Raw genomic sequence first — 23,253 nt, forward strand, 5'->3', positions numbered from 1 at the left:
ATTTAATGCCTTTATCTATTTACTGAAAACTAGAGAAGAAGATTGGAGAGATAAGGTCTGCACCAATATCGTTGCAGCTGGCTAGCCAAACGACTCTAATACCTGAGAGGATAGTTGAAGATGTGTTAGTTCGGGTGGATAATTTTGTATTTTCTGTGGATTTTATAGTGGTAAAAATGGAGAAAAACAAGGAGGATCCCCTCATCCTAGGAAGACCATTATTAGAGACGGGAAGATCTATATTAGATATATAAGAGAGAAAACTCATGCTTAGAGTGAGTGGGGAAACTGTGACTTTTAAGATGGAGGTAGAAAAGGGGGTGCAAAGGACAAAGTAGCTGCAAGTGTTGAGTGGAAAGTAAAAGGCTCGAAAGAGAAGGATGCAGTGAGTGAGAAAGATAAGTGTAGGGTGTACCTAAAGAATGTTGAGAAGAAGTTGTCTGCATGGATGTGTGCATTAGTTCGGGCGTGAGGAATGGAGCCCGACTTCGACTCAGACCCCGATTAGATATTCAGGGAAGTTTTCTTTACCTTATGCTTTTTAATTGTGTTCCATGGGGATATGCCACAACTTAAAGTGTGGGGTGGGGGATATTTATATGTGGGGTGGGGGATATCCGATTGACCTCAAATTTTGTACGCAAGTCATATTTGACATTACGGACCTACTCCAACTTCCGGAATCGAAATCCGACCCCGATATCAAAAAGTCCACTTCCGGTCAAACTTCTCAAAAACCTTCAAATTTCTATCTTTAGCCAAATGACCTACGGACCTCCGAATTCACTTCTGATCGCACTCCCAACTCCAGAATCACCATACGGAGATATTCCCAAACTCGGAATCCCAAACGGACATTTCTATCACTAAAATGCACTTTAACCCAAATTTATGAAATTTCTTCCAAAATGCTAACTTCCACAATAGGCACCAAATCGCTCTCGGGTCATCCAAAACTCGATCCGAACATACGCCCAAGTTTGAAATCATCATACGAACCTGCTGGAACCCTCGAATCCTGATTTCGAGGTCGTTTACTCAAAATCCGATCTTAGCAAATTCTTTCAATTTAAAGCTTCTGAAATAAAAAATTTCTTTCCAAATCAACTTCGAACTTCCCGGAATTCAATTCTGACGATGCGCACAAGTCATAATACCTGAGGTGAAGCTGTTCATGGCCTCAACCATTGAAGAAGGGGCAAAGCTCAAAACGACCGGTCGGGTCGTTACATTCTCTCCCACTTAAACATACGTCCGTCCTCGAACGTGCTAAGAACTGCGCTGGAGTCGTCTGAAATCACAATTAAACACCTTGTGCACCTACCCGTGCCACCACAACTCAGTTGAGCACATTGGCTCGAGCAAATCTAAAGATATTCTCTTTTATTCAAACAAATGAGCCTTAGAGCCTAGTTTCAACATCCGAAATTCTTTACTAGGCCTGCTCCCAATACAAGAACACCGTATAAATCCCTACACGATGTACCAGAACATGACTGCATACCTTTGCCGAATTCTCACCTTGCACCGCTTTATTCACAGAACCACAATAACATTCTCTGAGCATAATAGTCGAAATTCTACGAACCTGATGCCCCCATTGCACCTCATGACCTACATAGGTTTTGCTCTAACTCTTACAATACTGCCACGACGGAAGAGATGTGTAGAAATTCATAACCAACTACCGAATCTACAAATCATTGGGCATATACTCCTGAAAAGAACCATCACCTTATTTTGAACCAAATAATGGTCTTAGTACCTTAACATACTTCATATAAGCAGATTGCACTGATCCTAAATCCAATGATCTCGTCTCACCCAGTACGAACTGCTCAGGCAATAAGCCACCCCGGACATGATCGAAAGCCTCATATGATGCCGCATTGTGCCGATAGGCTAACAATTCAAAAGGGATACAAAAGAAAACGAACTTTGGAAGGAACTACTCAACTCACGCACTAATATGGACTTTCCTTAGAAAAATGGGAAACAAAGCATACAAAAATAGCATATAGAAAACTGTACTCAACATCATACTGTTGCGGCGCGCAACCCGATCCAGACAACATAACCGTGGCGACATGCCACCCAATCCAGACAATATAACCATGGAGGCGTGCCACCCGATCCAGACAACATAACCATGGCGGCGTGCCACCCGATCCACCCATGAAACTCACATAAGGAGATACACTCCGAGCTAGATTGCTCATTTTGATAAAATACCGAATATCAGTCACAAGCACACTAAGTGCATAATTCTATCACTGGGGAGACATATAGCACCATAAGCTACAAAACTCAAGCGCCACTAAGGTGCGATATACGATCTGAATCTCGAAAGCCATCCTGCTTATATAACATCAACACATAAGAAATTTATCAAGCCGTCTCATAGCTCACATGGCACAATATAATATTACATGAAATAGCCGACGACGAAACAACATTCAATGTCTGGATACTCCTTCATGAGGAGCGCTATGCTGAAATGAACACATTCAGCCTGATATAAGGCCCATATTCACATTTAAATCCATCCACAGACCTCAAGCTGATTTTGATCGCACTAAACTAGGCTAATAACCTTTCAAAGGTCCATAATAACTCCCCTTTTTCTCATAACACCCGAGAACTACCATCATGGCTGGAGTAATCATCCACAGTCCACAACTCAGTAAGCCATGTGCCCTCCAGACATAAATTCTCAAATTGACGATATCACCACAATTTTCATACTTGGTTTAAATTTTTAATCAATAAAGTGACTACATGCCACATTTATACAATCTTCCTGTGGGAGACGCTCCCACAACCTACCATAACAAATAATAGGTCAGTACACCTAAACCATCGGCCACACTAACGCTGAAAAGCGATTAAGAATCCTTAACCAGGGTGCAAAGCCTTTTTCATAAATCACTGATCTCAGGTGATGCTGAAGACAATACCAACTTACCTTAAACATCGAAACTCCTTTCCGGCTCATCCGCGCTCGTGACATCCTTGTCAACACCGAACTAGAACCTTTATCCTCACTCCAAATTCCATGCCACTCACTGCACCCAACATGCCACTATACGATGGAACACATTTTTCATCATAACTTCGGAACCACTCATAGGTTAACACTTCATCATATAAAACTTTTCACTTAACTCACTTCAGGAGAACCATAGCAACACACAGGTGAATTCTCATAATCGTGGAATGTGCAAATCTCTAAGTAGTGGTCTAAGACACCATAGCCCTTCCGGGATCCACCTACACATAACAGGCCATAACAGTAGAATACTTCTGAATAAAATCAATTATGGTGGCCATCAAGCCTCGCACGTACCACCACAAATCACTTGCATAGCTTGATCTGATCACTACCGCCCATTTGCCAATTCAACTATGGCTAACCAATCTATCTCCTTCCGATTTATCCGTGATTGTCTTAGAAATAAGGATAACTCAATTCAACACATAACACACTCCATCCGCACTCATTCCGAGTGACCTTGAATCACGAGACCACGCTGTCTCCAATCCCACGAACTATTTCATACCTCCTTTGTGCACACATTCCCATCCCCAATAGGTATGCCCATTCTGATAATTCCACTACGGATCCAAAGCATGTTCTCATTTTCTTCCCAAATGCTACATTGCAAGTCAAAACATTATAGAGCATTCTGGGCACCTTCTCATAAGCTGCTCAAAGCTTGATTCTTAACTGTACATAAGGCTCGAAATCATTAGGCTCCACACTTTACCCCTTTGAATCCACTAGGACCATTGCTGAGAGCCACCCACTCTGACTTGGCCCTCAATATAATCAACTACATGAATCTTCTAGCACATGAACACCCTCTTGACGAAACACCTGGCACAATCACTTCCCTTGGAACCCGCATCTATACAAAGCACAAATCCTGAATCCTTCCCCCAAGTCTGAACATGAGCCAACAAGGCCAACCATAGAACACCTTTAACAATTCTTTTACTCAAATTACCACTTATATTCTTTTCCCGTAGCTGAAATAACCCATCAATATACTAGTAACCAGAAATCTCGCAAGTAGTTAACCATGCAACCCAATCATAGGCGGTGAGACTCTCCCACTTAGCTTGAAGCCACCATTACCCAACTCTGAAGTTCACCAGGATTCCTTATCTCTTATTGACATAACCATGCATAATCAACCGCAAAAATTCTCGGAATCTTTCTGTAAAACCCCTTTTTATACTCTGAATCATCAGCCACATTCGCACGACTGCTCTTTTTTCTGAATAACCAATAGAATTCTTCGCAGAAGCCTCGCCAACCACGCGACCGCTAACCTGCTCACAGGGAATAACCCACCTGTGGAAATCACTTACCGACATCTTTCAAAACAATCACTACGGCATCAATAACCCATCCTGAGTCTGAGCTCACCCTCTAGCTGCACAAGTCCATTCACCCCTCGTGGACATCAATTAAATATGCGGCAACATCCTTCCAATTCAAAGTTATGTTGTATCCTTCTTCATTTCAAGCAGCTCCTTCCCGTTATATTAAATCTTCCACCGCATAATGGCCCATGCTTCAACTCAAATCCGCAGGCACCAATCACCAATCTCTAAAATTCCCAATTCATTCCAGACTCTCCTCAAGGCGCGTGGTCATACTACCACCAAGCCCATATGCAACTCTACCACTCTCCTACTTTGGTGGAGCTCACCCCTTTAATCGACTACTCGACCTTGGCTACTTATACTTGGCCTTCTAGAAATTTTAACCATCGCCTAACACTCTCCACATATCCTTCCTCATCCTTTGCTGCTCAGCCAATGCCTTAGACCAAAATTTAACTTGGTAGTGTTTGAACCAATAGGCCGCTACTCACTTTTAAACCCTTCCGAGGATCATCTTTCTCGAACCGTCGACATTAAGAACACTGATTCAATCCTGAACCACCGCACCCCGTGATATCTAACAGTCGTCTCTCCAATACCATTTCACAATATTCTACCCAAAGGGCGAATTGCAGAAGTTCACATCACCGGCGAACCTGGTACATTCCATAAGGACAACGACGCCTCATCATAGAAAGAAAACTCCACCACGCTCGCAAATACCAAGTCTCGTTACTCCATCGACCCAAATCGGAACATTCTTAGTCTGATTGCCTTTCCCTTCCAGGAATAAAATACCAAATCTCTGGATCGTTCACTGATTAAACCTCCCCTCAAGTCATTCACTGCCCCGACACGTAGGCAAACATCCTACCATCATAACAACAGCATGGAACAATCGTTCATAGGAATCATGACAACTTGCGCCTAGCCTCAGAGCTCTCAGAAGTACCGCTACTGAGCTGAAACAATAGAATATCCTTCCACAAGGCGACAATAATAGCCCAACCAACTATACCGGGAGAACATCCCGCACCACATCTGTAGTACCATTACAATTCTTCAATTCTCGATTTATAACATGTGGTTCGCGTCGCGTAAGACTGAGTAAGAAGGAAACAAGGGAATAAGCCTCAAGGAATCAAATCGCACGATGAGGAATCAAGAAGGGAAGTACTCCTAACAGCCTTGTAGCCTCCCAAAGATAAGTACAGACGTCTTCGTACCGATCCGCGAGACTCTACTAAACTTGCTCATGACTCGTGAGACCTAAGGGAACCTAGTGCTCTGATACCAGGTTGTCACGACCCAAAATCCACTAAGGGTCGTGATGGCGTCGGACACCGCTGTCAGGCAAACCAACCATAAATACTTAATTAAATTCTCGTTTAAACAATTGTGAAAAAAACTTTGATTTTACTTCAATTTTTACTAGTAAAAGATACTCAGTTCAAATTAAATATACATGTCAAGAAGTCAATATGAACTACCTCATAACTTTCCCAGAACCCGATGTCACAAGTGCATGAGCTATTTTTAGGAAGCAATATGATACAACAGCTGTCCGAAATACAAATTTGGACAGAAAATAAATACAGTAATCTGAAAGAGACTTGCTAGCTGCGGGTCGTCTCGGGAAATGCAGCTCACCTAAGTCTCCGTATCAATCATGCTGCTACGCTCACTAGGCCACTAGAGATGCATGTGCCTGTGCAACAAAAATGCACAGAAGTGTAGTATGAGTACGAAAACAACGTGTACCCAACGAGTATCCCGTCTAATCTCGAAGAAATAGAGACGAGAGGTCAACTTCGACACTTACTAGTGGTCTAGTAATGATATATCAATAATATATTAAATCGTGGATTTTTATAAACATGATTTTAATTCAATAGCTGAAGCAAGTAAATAATTCTTTCTTTTATAGGAAATTTCCAAATTCCTTTTCATCATTTGTACAAATATTCTTAAGTCGGGAAAAGGCAATAACAACTTCCATAAGTCTCAAGGCAAGCAATACAAGCATGCGCAAATCATGCCGAGGTCGTACGACCTGATCCAACAATGTTTAAACTGTGCATTGCCGAGGGTCGAACGGCACGAACCATAGATGCATCTACTTAATCTGACGAGACGTTCGGCCCGTTCCAGAATTTAAACACGCACAGACAATCAATCAAGGAGTCATCAGGAAACAATTACCCAAAGAAAACCAATTCTCTTTTAACAATTTAGAGAAAAATGAAGTTTAATCCTTTTTAGAAATTCATTTACTAATTTGATGTGATTTAAGAAAATCAAAATGTCAATAAGATTGCAGATATTCCAAGTATAGCATGTATTTAGGTCCTAGACTACCCGGACAATAGCATAATAGCAGCTACGCACGGACTCTCGTCATCTCGTGCGTGCGTAGCCCCCATAATTAGGAGCACATAACCAATTATTTCACTTATGGAAAGGAGACTCACCTCGCTCCGAAGATCCATAACCGGCATTCCACGCTCTTTCGAAAACTTAAATTGATGCACAACGCTCCAAAACTAGCCCATAATTATGCAAAATCCATTAATATATGTTCAAGTACTCATAATAATCCAATTTATAGCAATTCCTAACCCCCAATCGAAAAGTTGACAAAATTGCCCTCGGGCCCACGTGCTCAGATTCCGAAATTTTTCGAAGATAAACTTTACCCATGAACTCACAAACTCAAATATATGATTTTCTCTTAATTCCATACCCAAAATCGTGGCCAAATTCCAAGAATATCAATTTTCTAGGTTTTCCCTCAACCCCCAAGTTTTCTACAAATTTCATGCTCAAATTCGTACATAATCAATGTATTTAACTCAAGATAGGTGGGGTTAGCTTACCTTATTGTTGATGAAGAAATTCCCCTCTTGAAGCTCTCTAAAATCGCCCCAACAAGAGTAAAAATGGAGGAAAATAGCCAAAACCCCCGATTTTAAAGACACTCAGTGCCTCAGCAGTTTCCGCACCAGCGGTCTCCTGACCGCTTCTGCGGTTCCGCAGGTGCGAGACCAGATTCCGCTTCTGCGGTCCGGGGCTCCCCAGCGCATTCCGCTTCTGTGCCCTCTCTACCGCAGACGCGGTCCCGCATCTGCGACCAAACGACCGCATCTGCGGTCCCAGCTCTCTTCTGCCCATACCGCATCTGCGACCCTAGGGCCGCATCTGCGGTTCCGTACCTGCGGTCCTAGACTCGCAGGTGCGGTTACACCAGCAACCAGCAACCTCAGCTCTTCTTCAAACTCCGAATTCGATCCGTTAACCACCCGGAATCCACCCGAGGGCCCCGGGACCCCAACCAATCATACCAACCAGTCCCAAAACACATTACGGACTTGCTCGAGGCCTCAAATCATATCAAACAAAAGCCAAAACCACGAATCGACCTCCAATCCAAGCTTTATGAACTTTAAAATTTCAAACTTCTACTTTCGATGTTTAAACCTATCAAATTACGTCCGATTGACCTCAAATTTTGCACGCAAGTCATATTTGACATTATGGACCTACTCCAACTTCCGGAATCGAAATTTGACCCTGATATCAAAAAGTCCACTTCCGGTCAAACTTCTCAAAAACCTTCAAATTTCTATCTTTAGCCAAATGACTTCAAAATGACCTACGGACCTCCGAATTCACTTCCGATCGCGCTCCCAACTCCAAAATCACCATACAGAGCTATTCCTAGACTTGGAATCCCAAACAGACATTTCTAACACTGAAATGCACTTCAACCCAAACTTATGAAATTTCTTCCAAAATACTAACTTCCACAATAGGCACCAAATCGCTCCCGGATCATCCAAAACTCGATCCGAACATACGCCTAAGTCTAAAATCATTATACGAACCTGTTGGAACCCTCAAATCCTGATTCCGAAGTCGTTTACTCAAAAATCCGATCTTAGCAAATTCTTTCAATTTAAAGCTTCTGAAATGAGAATTTTCTTTCCAAATCAACTCCGAACTTTCCGGAATTCAATTCCGACGATGTGCACAAGTCATAATACCTAAGGTGAAGGTGTTCATGGACTCAAACCGCCGAAGAACGGGCCAAAGCTCAAAACGACCGGTCGGGCCGTTACAACAATGTACATGGGAATAAAGAAATGAGAGAAAGACAAAGAGCAATAATACGTGTCTAGCAATAGGGAACACGTGTTTGCATTTGTAGTGAGTGCTTATTTAGTCTTTATTTTTTTTATTATCTTTATTTATAATTTATAATAAAGTAAAAGAAGATTAATAAATATCTTTTGACCTGACTTTTTAAAAAAAGATTTGACAAAGGAGAAAAGAAATAGCATTAATAAATGAACCAAAGGAAAAAGGAATACAAAAAAAAACTAAAGCTGAATCGCTGAAAAAAAACAGAAGGTTGAAAAATTCAAAAAAGCCCAAATTTAAAAATTGAAGATCTGTATCATTTCTAGCACCCCCTCTTTCTCTCTCTCTTCCAACATACTTTCCAATTCCTCATATGAAATCAAGCTGCAAGAACCCATAGAAATGGAAAATAACGGGAAGAAACTTGCAAGAATAAACAGAATATGCATACGAAATCAGAAGCGGGCTAAATACTCCTGCGATAGCAAAGGTATGAATTCTGACCACTATATTCAACTTTTGGGTTTTTTCATTATTGTTCTTATATTTTAATCGGTGTTAGATATATCTCCGTGGACCACAAATCGATGCATTATATCCTTTCCTTCACCAATTTAGAAAGCTAAATAGTTGAAGATTTCAAATAGAGGGATGACAAGTTTTTTTGTATTTCTTCCGATATTTCTCGATGAACACAGAATCGAAGGCTCTGATACCACTTGTTGTGATTCTCGGATCAATATGAAGATTATTTGGGAGGAAAAACAACTCTATTTCACAAGAATAGAATTATAGAGAATTTACACCAAGAATTTCTCTCTACAAAAAACCTCACCAAACTCTCTTTTTGTTCTCACAATCTCTTCCTGGATTGTATTTCAATCTCTCTGGATTGATGTTTCTGTGTAAAACATAAGGCTCTATTTATAGCCTTAAAGAAGGTGGTTGGTGGTTGAATTCTTCATTCAACAATGGAGGCTTCAACAATGGTGGCTTCTAGAATGGGTTGGTGGCTTCAACAATGGTGGGCTTCTAGAATTGGTAGTTGGCAGCAGCTGAACTTATCAATTCTCCCCCTTCAGCTGCATTCCAACGCAGCTACTATTTGAAAGTTATTCCAACTATGTCTCTGCACAGCTCTAACTTTTCTTGAGTGACCACCTTTGTTAACATGTCTGCTGGATTCTCCTTCGTATGGATCTTCACTAGTTTCAACAGTTGTTGATTCATCACCTCGCGTATCCAGTGATAGCGAATGTCGATGTGCTTTGTCCGAGAATGATACATTGAGTTTTTGCTTAAATCAATTGCACTTTGACTATCACAATGTATCTTATACTCTGTTTGATTTATCCCTAGTTCTTGGAGAAACCGCTTTAGCCACAACATTTCTTTTCCAGCTTCCGCTACAGCAATATACTCTGCTTCAGTTGTGGATAGTGCAACACACTTCTGCAATCTTGACTGCCATGACACAGCTCCCCCTGCAAAAGTATAAACATATCCTGAGGTTGATTTTCTTCCATCAGGATCTCCGGCCATATCTGAATCTGTATAGCCTTCCAAGACTGGATCAGCTCCCCAAAGCACAGACTTGATTTTGAAGTACCTTTAAGATACCTGAAAATCCACTTAACTGCCTCCCAATGTTTCTTTCCAGGGTTAGAAAGAAAACGACTTACCACACCTACCGCATGTGCGATATCTGGCCTCGTGCAAACCATGGCATACATCAGGCTTCCAACTGCTGAAGAATATGGAATTGTAGACATCTCCTCAATCTCTTTCTTGGATGAGGGGCACAAACTCTTGCTCAACTTGAAGTGATTTGCCAAAGGGACACCTACCGGTTTGGCATTACTCATATTGAACCGTTTGATCACCCGTTCAATGTAATTTTCTTGAGATAGCCATAACTTCTTGTTTCTCCTATCTCGAGTTATCTGCAATCCCAAAATATGTTGAGCTGGACCTAAGTCTTTCATTTCAAAGGACTTAGAGAGTTCTTTCTTCAACTGTCTAATTTTTGTTGCATCTTGTCCGACGATCAACATGTCGTCTACATAAAGTAGAAGTACAACAAAATTGCCATCCGAAAATCTCTGAATGTAAACACACTGATCTGCAACAGTCCTTTTATATCCTTGACTTACCATAAATGAGTCAAACCTTTTGTACCACTGCCTCGGTGCTTGCTTTAGGCCATATAAACTTTTCGTAAGCTTATAGACGAGGTTTTCTTTTCCTGAAACCTCAAAACCTTCCGGCTGCTCCATATAGATTTCTTCATTTAGATCACCATGAAGAAATGCTGTCTTGACATCCATTTGTTCAAGCTCCAAATTCAAACTGGCTACCAATCCAAGGATGATGCGGATTGAAGTCAATTTTACAACTGGTGAAAATATTTCATCAAAGTCAATTCCCTTTTTCTGTAGGAATCCTTTGACTACTAACCGGGCTTTGTGCTTCACCACCTTTCCGCTGCCATCTTTCTTCAGCTTGAATACCCATTTATTCTTCAGTACCTTCTTTCCTTGTGGAAGTTTCACAATCTCATAAGTGTTGTTTTTCTGTAAAGAGTTCATCTCTTCGGTCATTGCTTGCAGCCATTTTTCTTTATCCGTATGACATATAGCTTCATGGAAACTCTCTGGTTCTCCATCTTCAGAAAGTAGAATATACTCGGTTTCTGGGTATCGAGTTGATGAAATCTGACCTCGTTCAGATCGACGAGGTTGTTGATTATTAGCTTCAGGATGTGTACCATCATCGTTCCCCTGTGATGGTTCTGTAGTTTCCTGAGGGGTTTGTGCCTCCCCCTGCCAAACATCCTCCTGTTCTGCTTCTGGTACTGCTTCATGCTCCCCCATGCTATTTGTGTCAAACTGCAATGGTAGTGGATCTGGACCAACTTTTTGGGCACTGGAACCTCTTTCATAAGACATTGTGGGCTTTTCAATGTCTTCAATTGTCTGGTTTTCGTGGAATACAACATCCCTACTTCTGATCACCGTCTTCTGTATTGGATCCCATAATCTATACCCAAATTCTTCATCTCCATAGCCTATGAAGATACATGGTATAGTTCTACCATCAAGCTTCTTCCTGAGCTCCTTGGATACATGTGCATGTGCTAAACAACCGAATACCCTTAAGTGAGAATATGAGGGATTCTTACCCGACCATATTTTCTCTGGAACCTCAAAATTCAACGGGGCTGATGGTGACCGGTTGATTAGGTAGCAAGCGGCGCGAACAGCTTCTCCCCAGAATGGCTTAGGCAGCTTTGCCATACTGATCATACTTCTGACTCTTTCCATAATTGTCCGGTTCATTCTCTCGGCTACTCCATTGTGTTGTGGGGTGCGTGGGACCGTCTTTTCATGTCGAATCCCTTGTCTCTTGCAATAGGAATCGAACTCCTTGGAAGTATACTCGCCTCCATTATCTGAGCGAAGGCATTTTAATTTCTTTCCCGTTTCACGCTCTACCATGGCATGAAATATCTTGAAATAATCAAAAGCCTGGTCCTTTGTCTTTAAGAAGTACACCCACACCTTTCGAGAAGCATCATCAATGAAAGTCAGAAAATACCTATTGCCGCCAAGTGACTTCTCCTCCATGGGACCACAAATATCAGAGTGTACCAGACTGAGTAACTCTGATTTTCTGGTTGAAGAAAATGTAAAAGAGACTCTATGTTGCTTTCCGAATAAGCAATGATTACAAGGGTCTAAAGCAGCATTCTTGTCCATTCTGATAAGCTGCTTTTTCGTTAGAATTGATATCCCCTTTTTCACTCATGTGACCGAGTCTCTGGTGCCACAGGTTTTGAGACGCCTCTTTTTCCATAACATTGAGGCTGTCTGAACATACCTTCACATGAGTTTTATATAAGTTGCCACAAATATGTCCTCGAGCGAGAATCATAACCCCTTTCAGCAATTTCCATGTGCCTTTTCCGAAATAACTTTCATAGCCCTGTTTGTCAAGAGCTATACCTGATATTAGGTTTAGACGAAGATCTGGCACATGACGGACATCCTTCAATATCATTGTACTCCCGATATTTGTTTGTATTTTGATATCACCAATTCCAACTATCTCACAGGAAGAAGTGTTCCCCATCTTCACTACTCCAAAGTCTCCTGCTTTGTATGTTGTGAAGAAATCTTTTCGGGATGTGGCATGGTATGATGCTGCAGTATCTACCACCCATTCGTTTTCTTCTTGACTTGAGACGTGAAGGCATGCCTCTTCTTGGATGGAACAAATGGCTACCTCTCCGTGGGTAGTGACTAATGCATCTCCATCCTTTTGCTTCAACTGCTCCTTCTCCTTATGCAATTTTCTGCAGTTCTTCTTTAAATGGCCCTTTATTCCACAGTGGTAGCACGCATATGATGACTTCCTACCATCCGTGGATTTTCCCCTACTCTTGCTTCTGCCTCTCCTCTTATCTTGACTTCTTTCTTGTTGTCTCCCTCTTTCTGTAATAAGGGCATGCGACTCACCATGATCGATGTCCTTTCTTCTGGCTTCTTCATTAAATAAGGCATCTTTAACCATAGACATGGTCAGATTTCCACTAGGAGCTGAATTACTGAGAGAGACTACCAGCGTCTCCCAACTATCAGGAAGAGAACTAAGAAGTAGTAGGGCTTGCATCTCATCCCCGAGCGGCATGTCAACAGACGATAATTGATTTATCAAGCTCTGAAACTCACTGGTATGCTCGGCAACTGAAGTTCCGTGCTTTAACTTCAAATTTACCAAACGCCTCATCAACAAGGCTTTGTTCCTAGCGGTCTTGGCTTGATACATCCCTTCTAACTTCACCCAGAGGGCATACGCATCTGTCTCTTGTGCAACATGATGAAAAACGCTATCGTCAATCCATTGTCGAATTTGACCGATAGTTTTTCTGTTTAATTTCTTCCACTCTGCTTCTTTGGTGGAATCGGGGTTCCTACCCTTTGCTTCTATGGGATCAAACAAATCTTTACAACTGAGGAGATCTTCCATCCGAGGTCTCCACAATGTGTAATTTGTGGCAGTAAGCTTTATCATAGCTCCAGATGATGATGACTCTTCCATTATGTCTTTAAAATGGCTTGGTCAAAATTTTGGAGCAGAATCTCACCAAACTGAACTCACCAACACGTCCGGAATGGTGAAAAATGGTAGGATTGACTCTTCTTGGGTCAAAATAGGGCCTCCAGAAAATTTTCAAAATTTACACCAAACTTTTGGGGTTATATCGAAAATATACTGAACTTGTGGGGCAGATTTATAATTTCAGTAACTTCAGAGGTTATTTCATAAATTTCTAAAAATTTTATGATGACTGGATGCTGACGTGGCGCTGACTGGATGCTGACTGGATGATGATGTGGCGCTGACTGGATGATGATATGGCGCTGACTGGGCAGTTACTATTCATCATCTTCTTCCTTGGGCAGAAGAAAAAAAATTGCCATAACTTCTTCGTTTTAGCTTTGTTTGGCCTCCGGAAAATTGCGTTGAATTCGTATCGACGCAAGGAATCTAATGAAATGATCAAAACACACCGAAGATCACGTTTTCGAAAAAACGTAAATCCGGGTTGAAATTTTCAGTGTTCCGATATTTCTCGATGAACACAGAATCGAAGGCTCTGATACCACTTGTTGTGATTCTCGGATCAATATGAAGATTATTTGGGAGGAAAAACAACTCTATTTCACAAGAATAGAATTATAGAGAATTTACACCAAGAATTTCTCTCTACAAAAAACCTCACCAAACTCTCTTTTTGTTCTCACAATCTCTTCCTGGATTGTATTTCAATCTCTCTGGATTGATGTTTCTGTGTAAAACATAAGGCTCTATTTATAGCCTTAAAGAAGGTGGTTGGTGGTTGAATTCTTCATTCAACAATGGAGGCTTCAACAATGGTGGCTTCTAGAATGGGTTGGTGACTTCAACAATGGTGGGCTTCTAGAATTGGTAGTTGGCAGCAGCTGAACTTATCATTTACTTTTTGTAGTTTGGCATTAGATATTGCTTCCTTAGGTAAGTTTATATAACTTTTCTGCTTAATGCATAACAGGAGATCTTTTTATTTTTATTTTTAATCTTGGCTGATTTTAAAATCTCTTAAAGCTATGTTGCACTCTCAATTATTTTTACTGTTCATGTTATTTTACATAGCTAGAAAGACTTCTTTTACTTTTCCCATTATATAAATATGCCCCAAATATTTTCTTTATCATATGCTTAGTGGAACATTATGTCGGGATTATCTGTTGTTTGTTGTTACTATTATAGGTTTTGATTGAACAATGGTTGTATTGATATACATTTTTCATCTTTTACTGAATATGATTGATAATTTAGTTGTTGTGTGTAGGTTATGGTTGAAGGTTTGTCAGATGTAGATCTCACTTATCAGAATCAACCAGCTGCTCAAGCTTCTTGTGCTAATGCTGCAGTAATAACTTCTGGTGTAATTCAACCAACAAGTTATTTATAAAGGAAAATCCAAGAAAAGGGGTTCTTTCCCTTTTTATTTTCTTTTTCTTTAAAGTATATTTAGTACTTAATTAAGACAAGAGAGCCGGTGGTTTAATTTTATTGCTCAGACTAAGTGCTTGCTTGAGCCTGTGGTGTGATTGGAATCGCTGGCCTAGCAATGCTAATTAAAGACAGAAATTGTTATCCCCATTATTCAATGTAATAGAATATCTTTCTCTTTTGCTCCATTAGAGCTGTCAACTATATGTTTTTATTGTCACATTTAGCAAACTTAAACGTTCAATATTTATGTTTGAACTTTCTATAGGTTTCCGTTAATCTTATTACTTCAGTAAAAGCATGTAGTTCAGTAAAAGCGGCAAGGTTTATTTCCATGAAATACCCGATGAGGTCATTCATAGCTTGATAATTATGTCAGTGTCTTTAAATGAGGAAGGATTGTTCTTTATCTGCAACACTAACTATTAGTCCAATTGTGAAGATTTAAAAGGGGATTACACTTAAAGTTGCTGGAGGGTAATGTTTCAAAAGTACCATCGCGCATCCGTGGCACGGGTACTAATACTAATTTGAAACTTAATAAGACTGCTTACGAAGTTACCTTTTTATGTATATCAGAATAATTATTCCATTGATTATTGTAATTTCGATGAATAATATAAATTTTCAAACATACAATTTACCTTAATTAAACAAATGCCTTTATTAAGACTACTTATGAAGTTACCTTTCTCTCTATATATATATGAATAATCTTGCCACTGATTATTGTAATTTCGATGAATAATATAATTGTACAAACATACAATTTACCTTAAACAAATGCCTTAATTAAGACTACTTATGAAGTTACCTTTATATATATATATATATATATTAAAATAATCTTGCCACTGATTATTGTAATTCCACTGAACAATAATAGTAATAATTAATATTATTTTTCAAACATACAATTTGCATAAGATAAATGCCTTTATCGAGCTAAGAAGTATAAACCTTTGTCAAAGTATTCATCACACTATAAAGTATCCAATCATGATAAGAGAATCGCTTTCAATTAAATATTTAATAAAACCTCAGTAAACATCTTGAAAAACTTGAAACTCTGAACTCAATATGCGGACGAAAATATTATTTTTTCATTTTATTACATGCAACGAGATTTATAAGTTGGCGGTTATTATCAAAGAGTTACTCCATCAATTTCAATTTGGATGAGTTAATTTGATTCGGCATGAAGTTTAAGAAAAATTAGAAGATTTTTGGAATATGTGGTCCTAAAAGCTTAAAAGATACTCCTTTCGGTCCACAATAAGTGGTCAATTTACCTTTTTATTTTGCTCCAAAATAAGTGCCCATTTATATAATCAAGAAAAAATTCAATTTGTTTTTTCAAAATTACACTTATGTACGTATCCTTAAAAAGTCTTTTACTCCTCATATTAACTATGCTGCAACATTTAATTAAGAGTAGTTTAATCACACTAACTATTTTTGTCTACAATTTTATATTTCCTTAATGGGTGTGCCCCAAGCAAACTGGTCACTTATTGTGGACCGGAGGGAGTACTCCCTCCGTTCACTTTTACTTGACATGTTTTGATTTTTCACACCTCTTAAGAAATAATAAATAAAGTGCATAATTTACCATGATACCCATATTAATTGATGCATATTTTATTAGATTTGAGAAAATGATTTGAAATGAGTAATAAATACTGTGGGTATAATAGGAATTTTTTTTTGTCTTCTCTTGATATGCGTAAAGTGATAAGTAAAAATAAAAATCTATTTTTAGTATACATGCCAAGTAAAAGTGAATGGAGGAAGTAAAAGTTGTGTGGAGCCATGACATTTGTGTGGTTATAAAAGTTTTTTATTAAGGGTAAAATAGATAAAATAAAGAATTTAAAGTAGATTTATTTCCAATTGTAAGAATGTGTCATTTTTTTAGAACAGACTAATAAGAAAAATGTGTCATCTAAATTGAAACAGAGGAGAGGGAGTATCACTTTTTTATTAGAAGTTAAAACTCTACTTAAAACATGAACTAAAATAAAATATATTACTGGTATCCTTATAAATTATTTTTTCTTTTGTGTCTGTTTCATAATTCTTTAATCGCTTAATGTTAATCATAACTATTACAATTCACATATCTTCGCAAGAAAAAAGAAACACATATTTTCGTAATTAGTATCTTTTTTATGCCTAACTAAAAACATCTACAAGTCAATGTTTTCAAATATAAGTCATAATTGTTTTTATTGTTTTAATGTTGTTACTTGAAAATTCAATGAACCCGCTCTTTGTCATGTTCACCTGCTCTCATTTTTAAACTTTGACTCCTAAAAGAAAGAAAGAATATTTTTTGAATTAAAAAGGATAAAAGATATAAACAATATTATAAAAAGGCTAAAAACTAAAACCAAAGACTCTTCCTTCTCTCCTTGTTGTAGAGAGGAGAATATTTCTGTTACTTTAAGATATGTTAATTCCCTGAAATCTCCTTAAATTCTAATAACTTTTCTGTGGAATTTTCCACTGATATCTTGGAATCTAATTCCTGTACCGATTCCACCTCTTGAAATAAAAACTTTTGATTGGTTATTTTAAAAGATAATGATTTTTGGTTGGGAGTTTTTGTCTTATAATTTTACTAGAATATCTTAGGTATCATATTTTTCTTAAATTTATTTCCTCAGAGTTCATTAGAAATTTATTTGAGTCAATCTTTTGATTGAAATAAGAGGTTTACTGTTACAAGTCTTTGTTTCTGATTAGAATTTTTATCAAAGACTCAATTTTTAGTTTCTGGGTATAATCAAAATCAGATAAAGATTGAATTTTTACTATCTGGGTGTTATAAAAATTTGATCTTTTTATTTGGGTTGTTAATTAGAATTTGTTTACAAGGAAGGGTTGTTTAATCCGAGTTATGGCCAAGAATACTGGGACACTTAATAAATGGAGGGATTATTTTGAGACAGCAAATTCAGATATATTCAATGTAATTGAGTATGCTGTAATGGTGGCAGCTGTAGATTATCCAAAAGAATTCAAATTGAGAAGAGATAGAATTGCTGAGTTGCTTTTCACATGTAAAGTCATAAGGTGTTTTGGTTGTGACAAGGTTGAATTAGCAATACCAAATGCTGCTAATGATGATGACAAGGTGTTTGTTAGTGAATTTGGAGGTTGTGATGTTAAAGAAAGCAAAAGTAGTAGAGGTGATGATCAGATTGGAATGAATGTGAATCAGAAGATTAGCAATTATAGTTATGATGAAGCTGAGGCATTGACTGATGAGATAGAACAAGACTCTAAAACTGTTGGGGAGGTCCTACGGATCAAAGAGATCATCGATAACTTTCACGATGAGGTTCATTTTTTGATTCACTTCAATTGTACTATTTTGCTATTCTTGTTTTGTAGTTAGGTTATAAGAGTTTTTAGTCCTTATGAAGTAAGATTTTTTGCTATTGTGCATGATTGTGGTTTGTCTAATAAAACTTGTGATGTTTCTGATATAAGAAGACCTGTAAAACAATGTGAAATTTCAGTTTCCTTAATGTTTTTCCCAAATTGAATAGGTCTGTTGCTCTATGTAGCTGTGAACATTTTGTGACAGTATTAAATTGTTATTACTGACATTTATAGTTTTACTTGCTTGGTTGATGAGGTTGTTATGACTAACTGTTGTTTTCTTTCATTTTCATTGTTGATCACCTTACTGTCTTGTTGTTTTTATTCTGCTTTTATATGGCTTTTTGGTACGGTCCCTTCTTGTCTATATTTTCATTAATATGGTGCTTATGCTTTCCTGAGCCGAGGGTCTATCGGAAACAACCTTTCTATCCTCACAAGGTAGGGGTAAGGTCTGTGTACACACTACCCTGTTGTTGTTGTTGTACTTGCTTGGTTGATGAAATTACTAGTTTTGATTGTAGGGTTTTGATTGTGTGATGCTTTTTTGACAGTCCGATTCAGATATATATGAGTGCTTAAGGAGGCTTCAACTGATGGCTTTGTCTGTGGAGACTCTCAAGGTTTGATCTTTTTCTGCTGTATACACTTGATCAGCAATTTGTTTCAGTAGCACTACTAACTTTAATCTGACTAGTCATCAGAATTTTTTGATCAGCAATGCGTACTCAACGTATTTATTTTATATTAGGCCACAGAGATTGGGAAGTCCGTTAATGCTCTCAGAAAGCACAGCTCAAATAATATTCGGCATCTGGCCAGGACATTGGTCGAGTATGGAACTCTTGCTTTCTTGCTGTTGAACTACGAAATAAACCCTAAAATGATTGCCAATATGTGTTGTGTTGTAGTAAAGGAAAATTCCGATTGAATCCGCGAACGTGGTTGCTATAATCTGATTTAGGAAATACTTTTAGATTCGTGTTATTAAATATCTCATTTTGTCCTAGTTTTGAACATTAATTCTCTCCCAAAAATGAACATGGGAATTTTGTCATCTGGCGGCTCTTACAGTTTACGTCGCTGATTATAGCTTCGAGCTGTGTTTCCTTTTTAAGGTTTGGCACAATTTTGTCGCTTGCTCTTTCGTTTGATCGTCATATCTTCTTCTATTAAGTTATAGTTTGGATATCACAGATAGTGATGACGGTCCTTGCCTTATCTGTGCAGTGTTTAACAAACAACTACTTCTATATTGAGTAATTCTTTATTCATCAGAAGCAGAAGCATGTAACTAATCTCACCCCTTAGCAGTCGAACACTACTTCTGCTGTTTGATGTCTCTACTTCTATGTGTCTGATTGTGGTTATGTATGGATTTGACAGGTTGCTGTTTAGAAATAATAATTGTTCCTATACAGTGAATTAAACTAGAAAAATCTTAGTACTTATGTTGATTCATTTTCATGGACACAGAGACTGGAAGGTTATGGTAGAGGCGTGGGTGAACGCTACAACAGCCTTTACAGGTTCTTGTTATTTCTGGCCTTCCTTCAAAATTTAGTTTTCCATAGTATTTGTTTGCAGTCATTATTGACGTCTAATGACGTGAGTTGCAAACTATTGGTACAGAGAACACCCCCGAGTCTATGAAAGCGTCTGTTGTTGATGAAGAGGAGGAAGGACTTCCTTCCCCGCCCTTGGATGACTTAGCTTTCATTTCTACTCAGACCACTTCAATGGAGTTTTCACAAGTATGCCTAGCATCTTCCCTCCTTTCTTCTACAAATTCTTTTATTCTTGCCTCCAGGATTGACACTGACTTGTTTTCCTCATTCCTGATGGATGAAGTTCTTTGATGGCATGGATGACGATGGAAGTGAGTAGAGTTTTTTTCCTTATAATTTTTACTGTAGCTTTTGCCGTTCGGTTCTTTTTCTGAATTCTACAGTTATAGATGTATATTAATCTGATTGAGGATTTTACTTTCAGATATTCAAAACACCGGGGAATTCAACAAGAACCATGAAAATGGCAGAAAGGACAATCCTGTCCGGAAGCAGCAGTTCGCCGAGAGCGTCACTGCTGCTCCAAAGGACAGGAAGGTTGAGAAACCAAAGAAACAAACATCAGTTGTCACACCAAATAAACCTTTCGGAGGTGATTCTGGGCCTGGAAGACCGATAAAGCCAACATTTGAACGGAAGATCAACAATGATGAAATGAAACTCCTGCAGAAATATGACAAAGGCACAATTCGACCGAGGCATGTGCCTATTCAACAAAATGTGAGTATCTGAAAGGAAGTCAGCCTGTAGTTCATGTAGAGCTTTGATCTCTTACTAACTGTGCATAATTTTGTTGTACTAGAGATTGAAGTGCCCGGATGAGGATCCAGATCGTGTGAAACTTGAGGCGACAAAGAGAAAGCTCCAGGAGCGGTACCAAGAAGCTGAAAAGGGTCAGCTTTTTTCAAATTTGTGGCTACTTTTAATACTGATGGATATATAATCTTCTTTTTTCGTTTCTCATAAACATAGAAATTAAATGATTGATGCACTGCAAGATCTGACCATAATCTGATGGTATTTCTTTATTGTCCTTCAGCCAAGAAGCAGCGGACAGTACAGGTTATGGAGTTGAATGAGATTCCCAAGCAGGGTCTCCGCAAGCAAGGTCCTGGCCATAAAAATTCCCATGTGAGACCTGGTAACCATAATAGGCATTGGGCAAATGGGCATCGGTAAATCATATTTCAACGGACATGGTTTGAATGAAACTTAAAGTTTCTTCCGCCTTTGCCATTCAATCTTGTGGCAGAACACCAGTGACAACTCGGGTTATTGATTTCAACTAGTTACTCAAGATATAGTGGATCTCCTCTAGTTGACCTCTATTCTATTGGGGCCTGCGTTTTGAAATGTTCTCCAAGTTAGGGAATGTTTAAGTAGACATTTTCCCGAAACTATAGAACAAGGTTTGGCACCTTTGGTCTGAACATCTTTATCTGTTGGCAGGACCTCATTTGTGCCCCAATTTTTGGTCACCATTTCTTGAACATTAACCATCCTTTTGTTTCATAGAAATGCACTGGCTGGCAATTTGCACAGAATAAGTGCATTTTTCATGAGGTTGGACCTTTTTGTATACAGATCATTCAAATATAAGGGAATATAAAAATTGGTTATACATTAAGTCACCAAGGACTTATGCAGCTATAACAAATTTTGTTCTATCAAGCAATTTGTGTGGCTCTTAATTCATGCCATTCTTTGTGTTGATGTAAATGGTGTTGAATAATGCTTTAAGGCATCCTTTCTCTAGAAGCGACTTAGCTGTCGAAGAGTTGAAGTGGTAACCGATGTTTCAATCATAGCGAAAGTGACATTAGGTGAATTCTTTATCCGCCTAAATTTTACTCCGTAGAGTTACGTGATACTTGTACTGGTAATGAGGATCCGATGGATTAGCCGAGATGTGCATAAGCTTGACTCAGACACTATGGTTATGAAAAATAAAAAGATAGTGCCTTGGAAGTCATCTTTTTAACTATCATCCACTTGGGAAAAACTTTGCTGGTTTCTAGTTTAGTAAGGCTTTGAATAGCCCCATGTTACCAGGTAAAGAAAGTGGATAGGATGAGTTATAGGTAGAAAATTGTTTAAAGCTTGTTGCTTTTGACTTTTGAGTGATATCCAAATAGCTCGATTAGCAATATCAAATGACGTGGACACATCATAAGCATGTTAACTATTTGATGGTAGCATCCTCCATGAAAATCAGGATTTTTTGTTAATTTACTTTTTAGATTTCTTTTTCTTTTACTTTTTCCCAGGGTGGATGATAAATTATTCACTGGCGGAACAAGATTTCAAACTTGTGCATTCAAACCTGTAAATTACTAGCTATGTCCATTTATAAGTAGCTTATTATAAAAATTGGCCAATTCTAAAATATTACTAATATTAGCCAGTTAGCTATTTGCAGTCAAAAAAGGTCAAATTTTTACTTTCTTTTAAGTGAGTGTTATTAGAATAGATTGGGTACATCTTAAGGAGCTTGAATCTCTGTTTTGGATGATTTGGTGGAGCTTTGAGGTGGTTTGAATTGAAAATTTGAAGTAGAAGATGAACATGAAAAAATGATGTGTATCACTTATATATCATAGTTGTATCAATTGTGTATCACATGTATATCCATGGATACATGTGTGTGAGATACAACGTGATACATGTGTCGCAGAAAAAATTTTGAACTCGATTTTAACTAACAATTTTGATACTAAATCACCTCCAATCTTCCTCAAAATCGTATATCGACTCATCTATATGTTTTCAATGAATTTCAACCATATCCAAAGGTCCTTTTTTTTGCTTAAATTTTTGGAATATTTTTTGTATTTCGTCACCTTATTTGCTGCCTCACCCATGAAATTTTCTTTCCGTCTTGCATCTAATATTGCTTATCATGCTTAAAAATATAGAAGGACATCTTTGCGTGTAATTTTTGGAGAGAAAGAACCTTATTTATTTAGGTTTTCAATTTTTATATGTGCTTGGTTAGTCTTGGTAAGTCGTTGATTAATGGTTAGATGTTGGTAAGTTGGGACTTATTTGAGACATTTCCGTAAGTTTACCTTATTAATTTAAAGTAGAAACCTATAATATTGGGGAGCGAGTTAAGGAAGTCTCCTTTTTTCAACATGTAATTCTTATCAACATTTGTTTTCTATCATATATCATCCGCCGCCATGTTCTACGACTTTCTCCCATG

At 38.3% G+C, this 23,253-nt stretch overlaps 1 protein-coding gene and 1 long non-coding RNA gene across 3 annotated transcripts; both read left to right on the forward strand.

Annotated features, from left to right (window-relative positions):
• The first annotated feature begins 8,837 nt into the window (after positions 1–8,837).
• Positions 8,838–15,334, forward strand: LOC138884243 (uncharacterized). Its single transcript, XR_011404421.1, has 2 exons — positions 8,838–9,022; positions 14,927–15,334. It is a non-coding gene; the product is annotated as an uncharacterized lncRNA (long non-coding RNA).
• A 2,156-nt stretch (positions 15,335–17,490) lies between these two features.
• Positions 17,491–21,719, forward strand: LOC104210288 (probable mediator of RNA polymerase II transcription subunit 26b). Of its 2 annotated transcripts, XM_009759150.2 has the most exons (9): positions 17,491–18,436; positions 19,035–19,103; positions 19,232–19,314; positions 19,957–20,009; positions 20,113–20,234; positions 20,332–20,359; positions 20,473–20,768; positions 20,851–20,941; positions 21,088–21,719. In XM_009759150.2, exons 1-9 carry the CDS (start codon positions 17,993–17,995, stop codon positions 21,225–21,227), a joined length of 1,326 nt encoding a protein of 441 aa, XP_009757452.1. In that variant the 5' UTR covers positions 17,491–17,992; the 3' UTR covers positions 21,228–21,719. The 2 variants fall into 2 exon arrangements, with proteins under 2 accessions (XP_009757452.1, XP_009757453.1); XM_009759151.2 differs by lacking the exon at positions 21,088–21,719 and having other exon boundaries at positions 20,853–20,940.
• The last annotated feature ends 1,534 nt before the right edge of the window (positions 21,720–23,253 follow it).

Source organism: Nicotiana sylvestris, chromosome 12 (genome assembly GCF_000393655.2).
Source record: "Nicotiana sylvestris chromosome 12, ASM39365v2, whole genome shotgun sequence".
NCBI classification, from domain to species: Eukaryota; Viridiplantae; Streptophyta; class Magnoliopsida; order Solanales; family Solanaceae; genus Nicotiana; species Nicotiana sylvestris.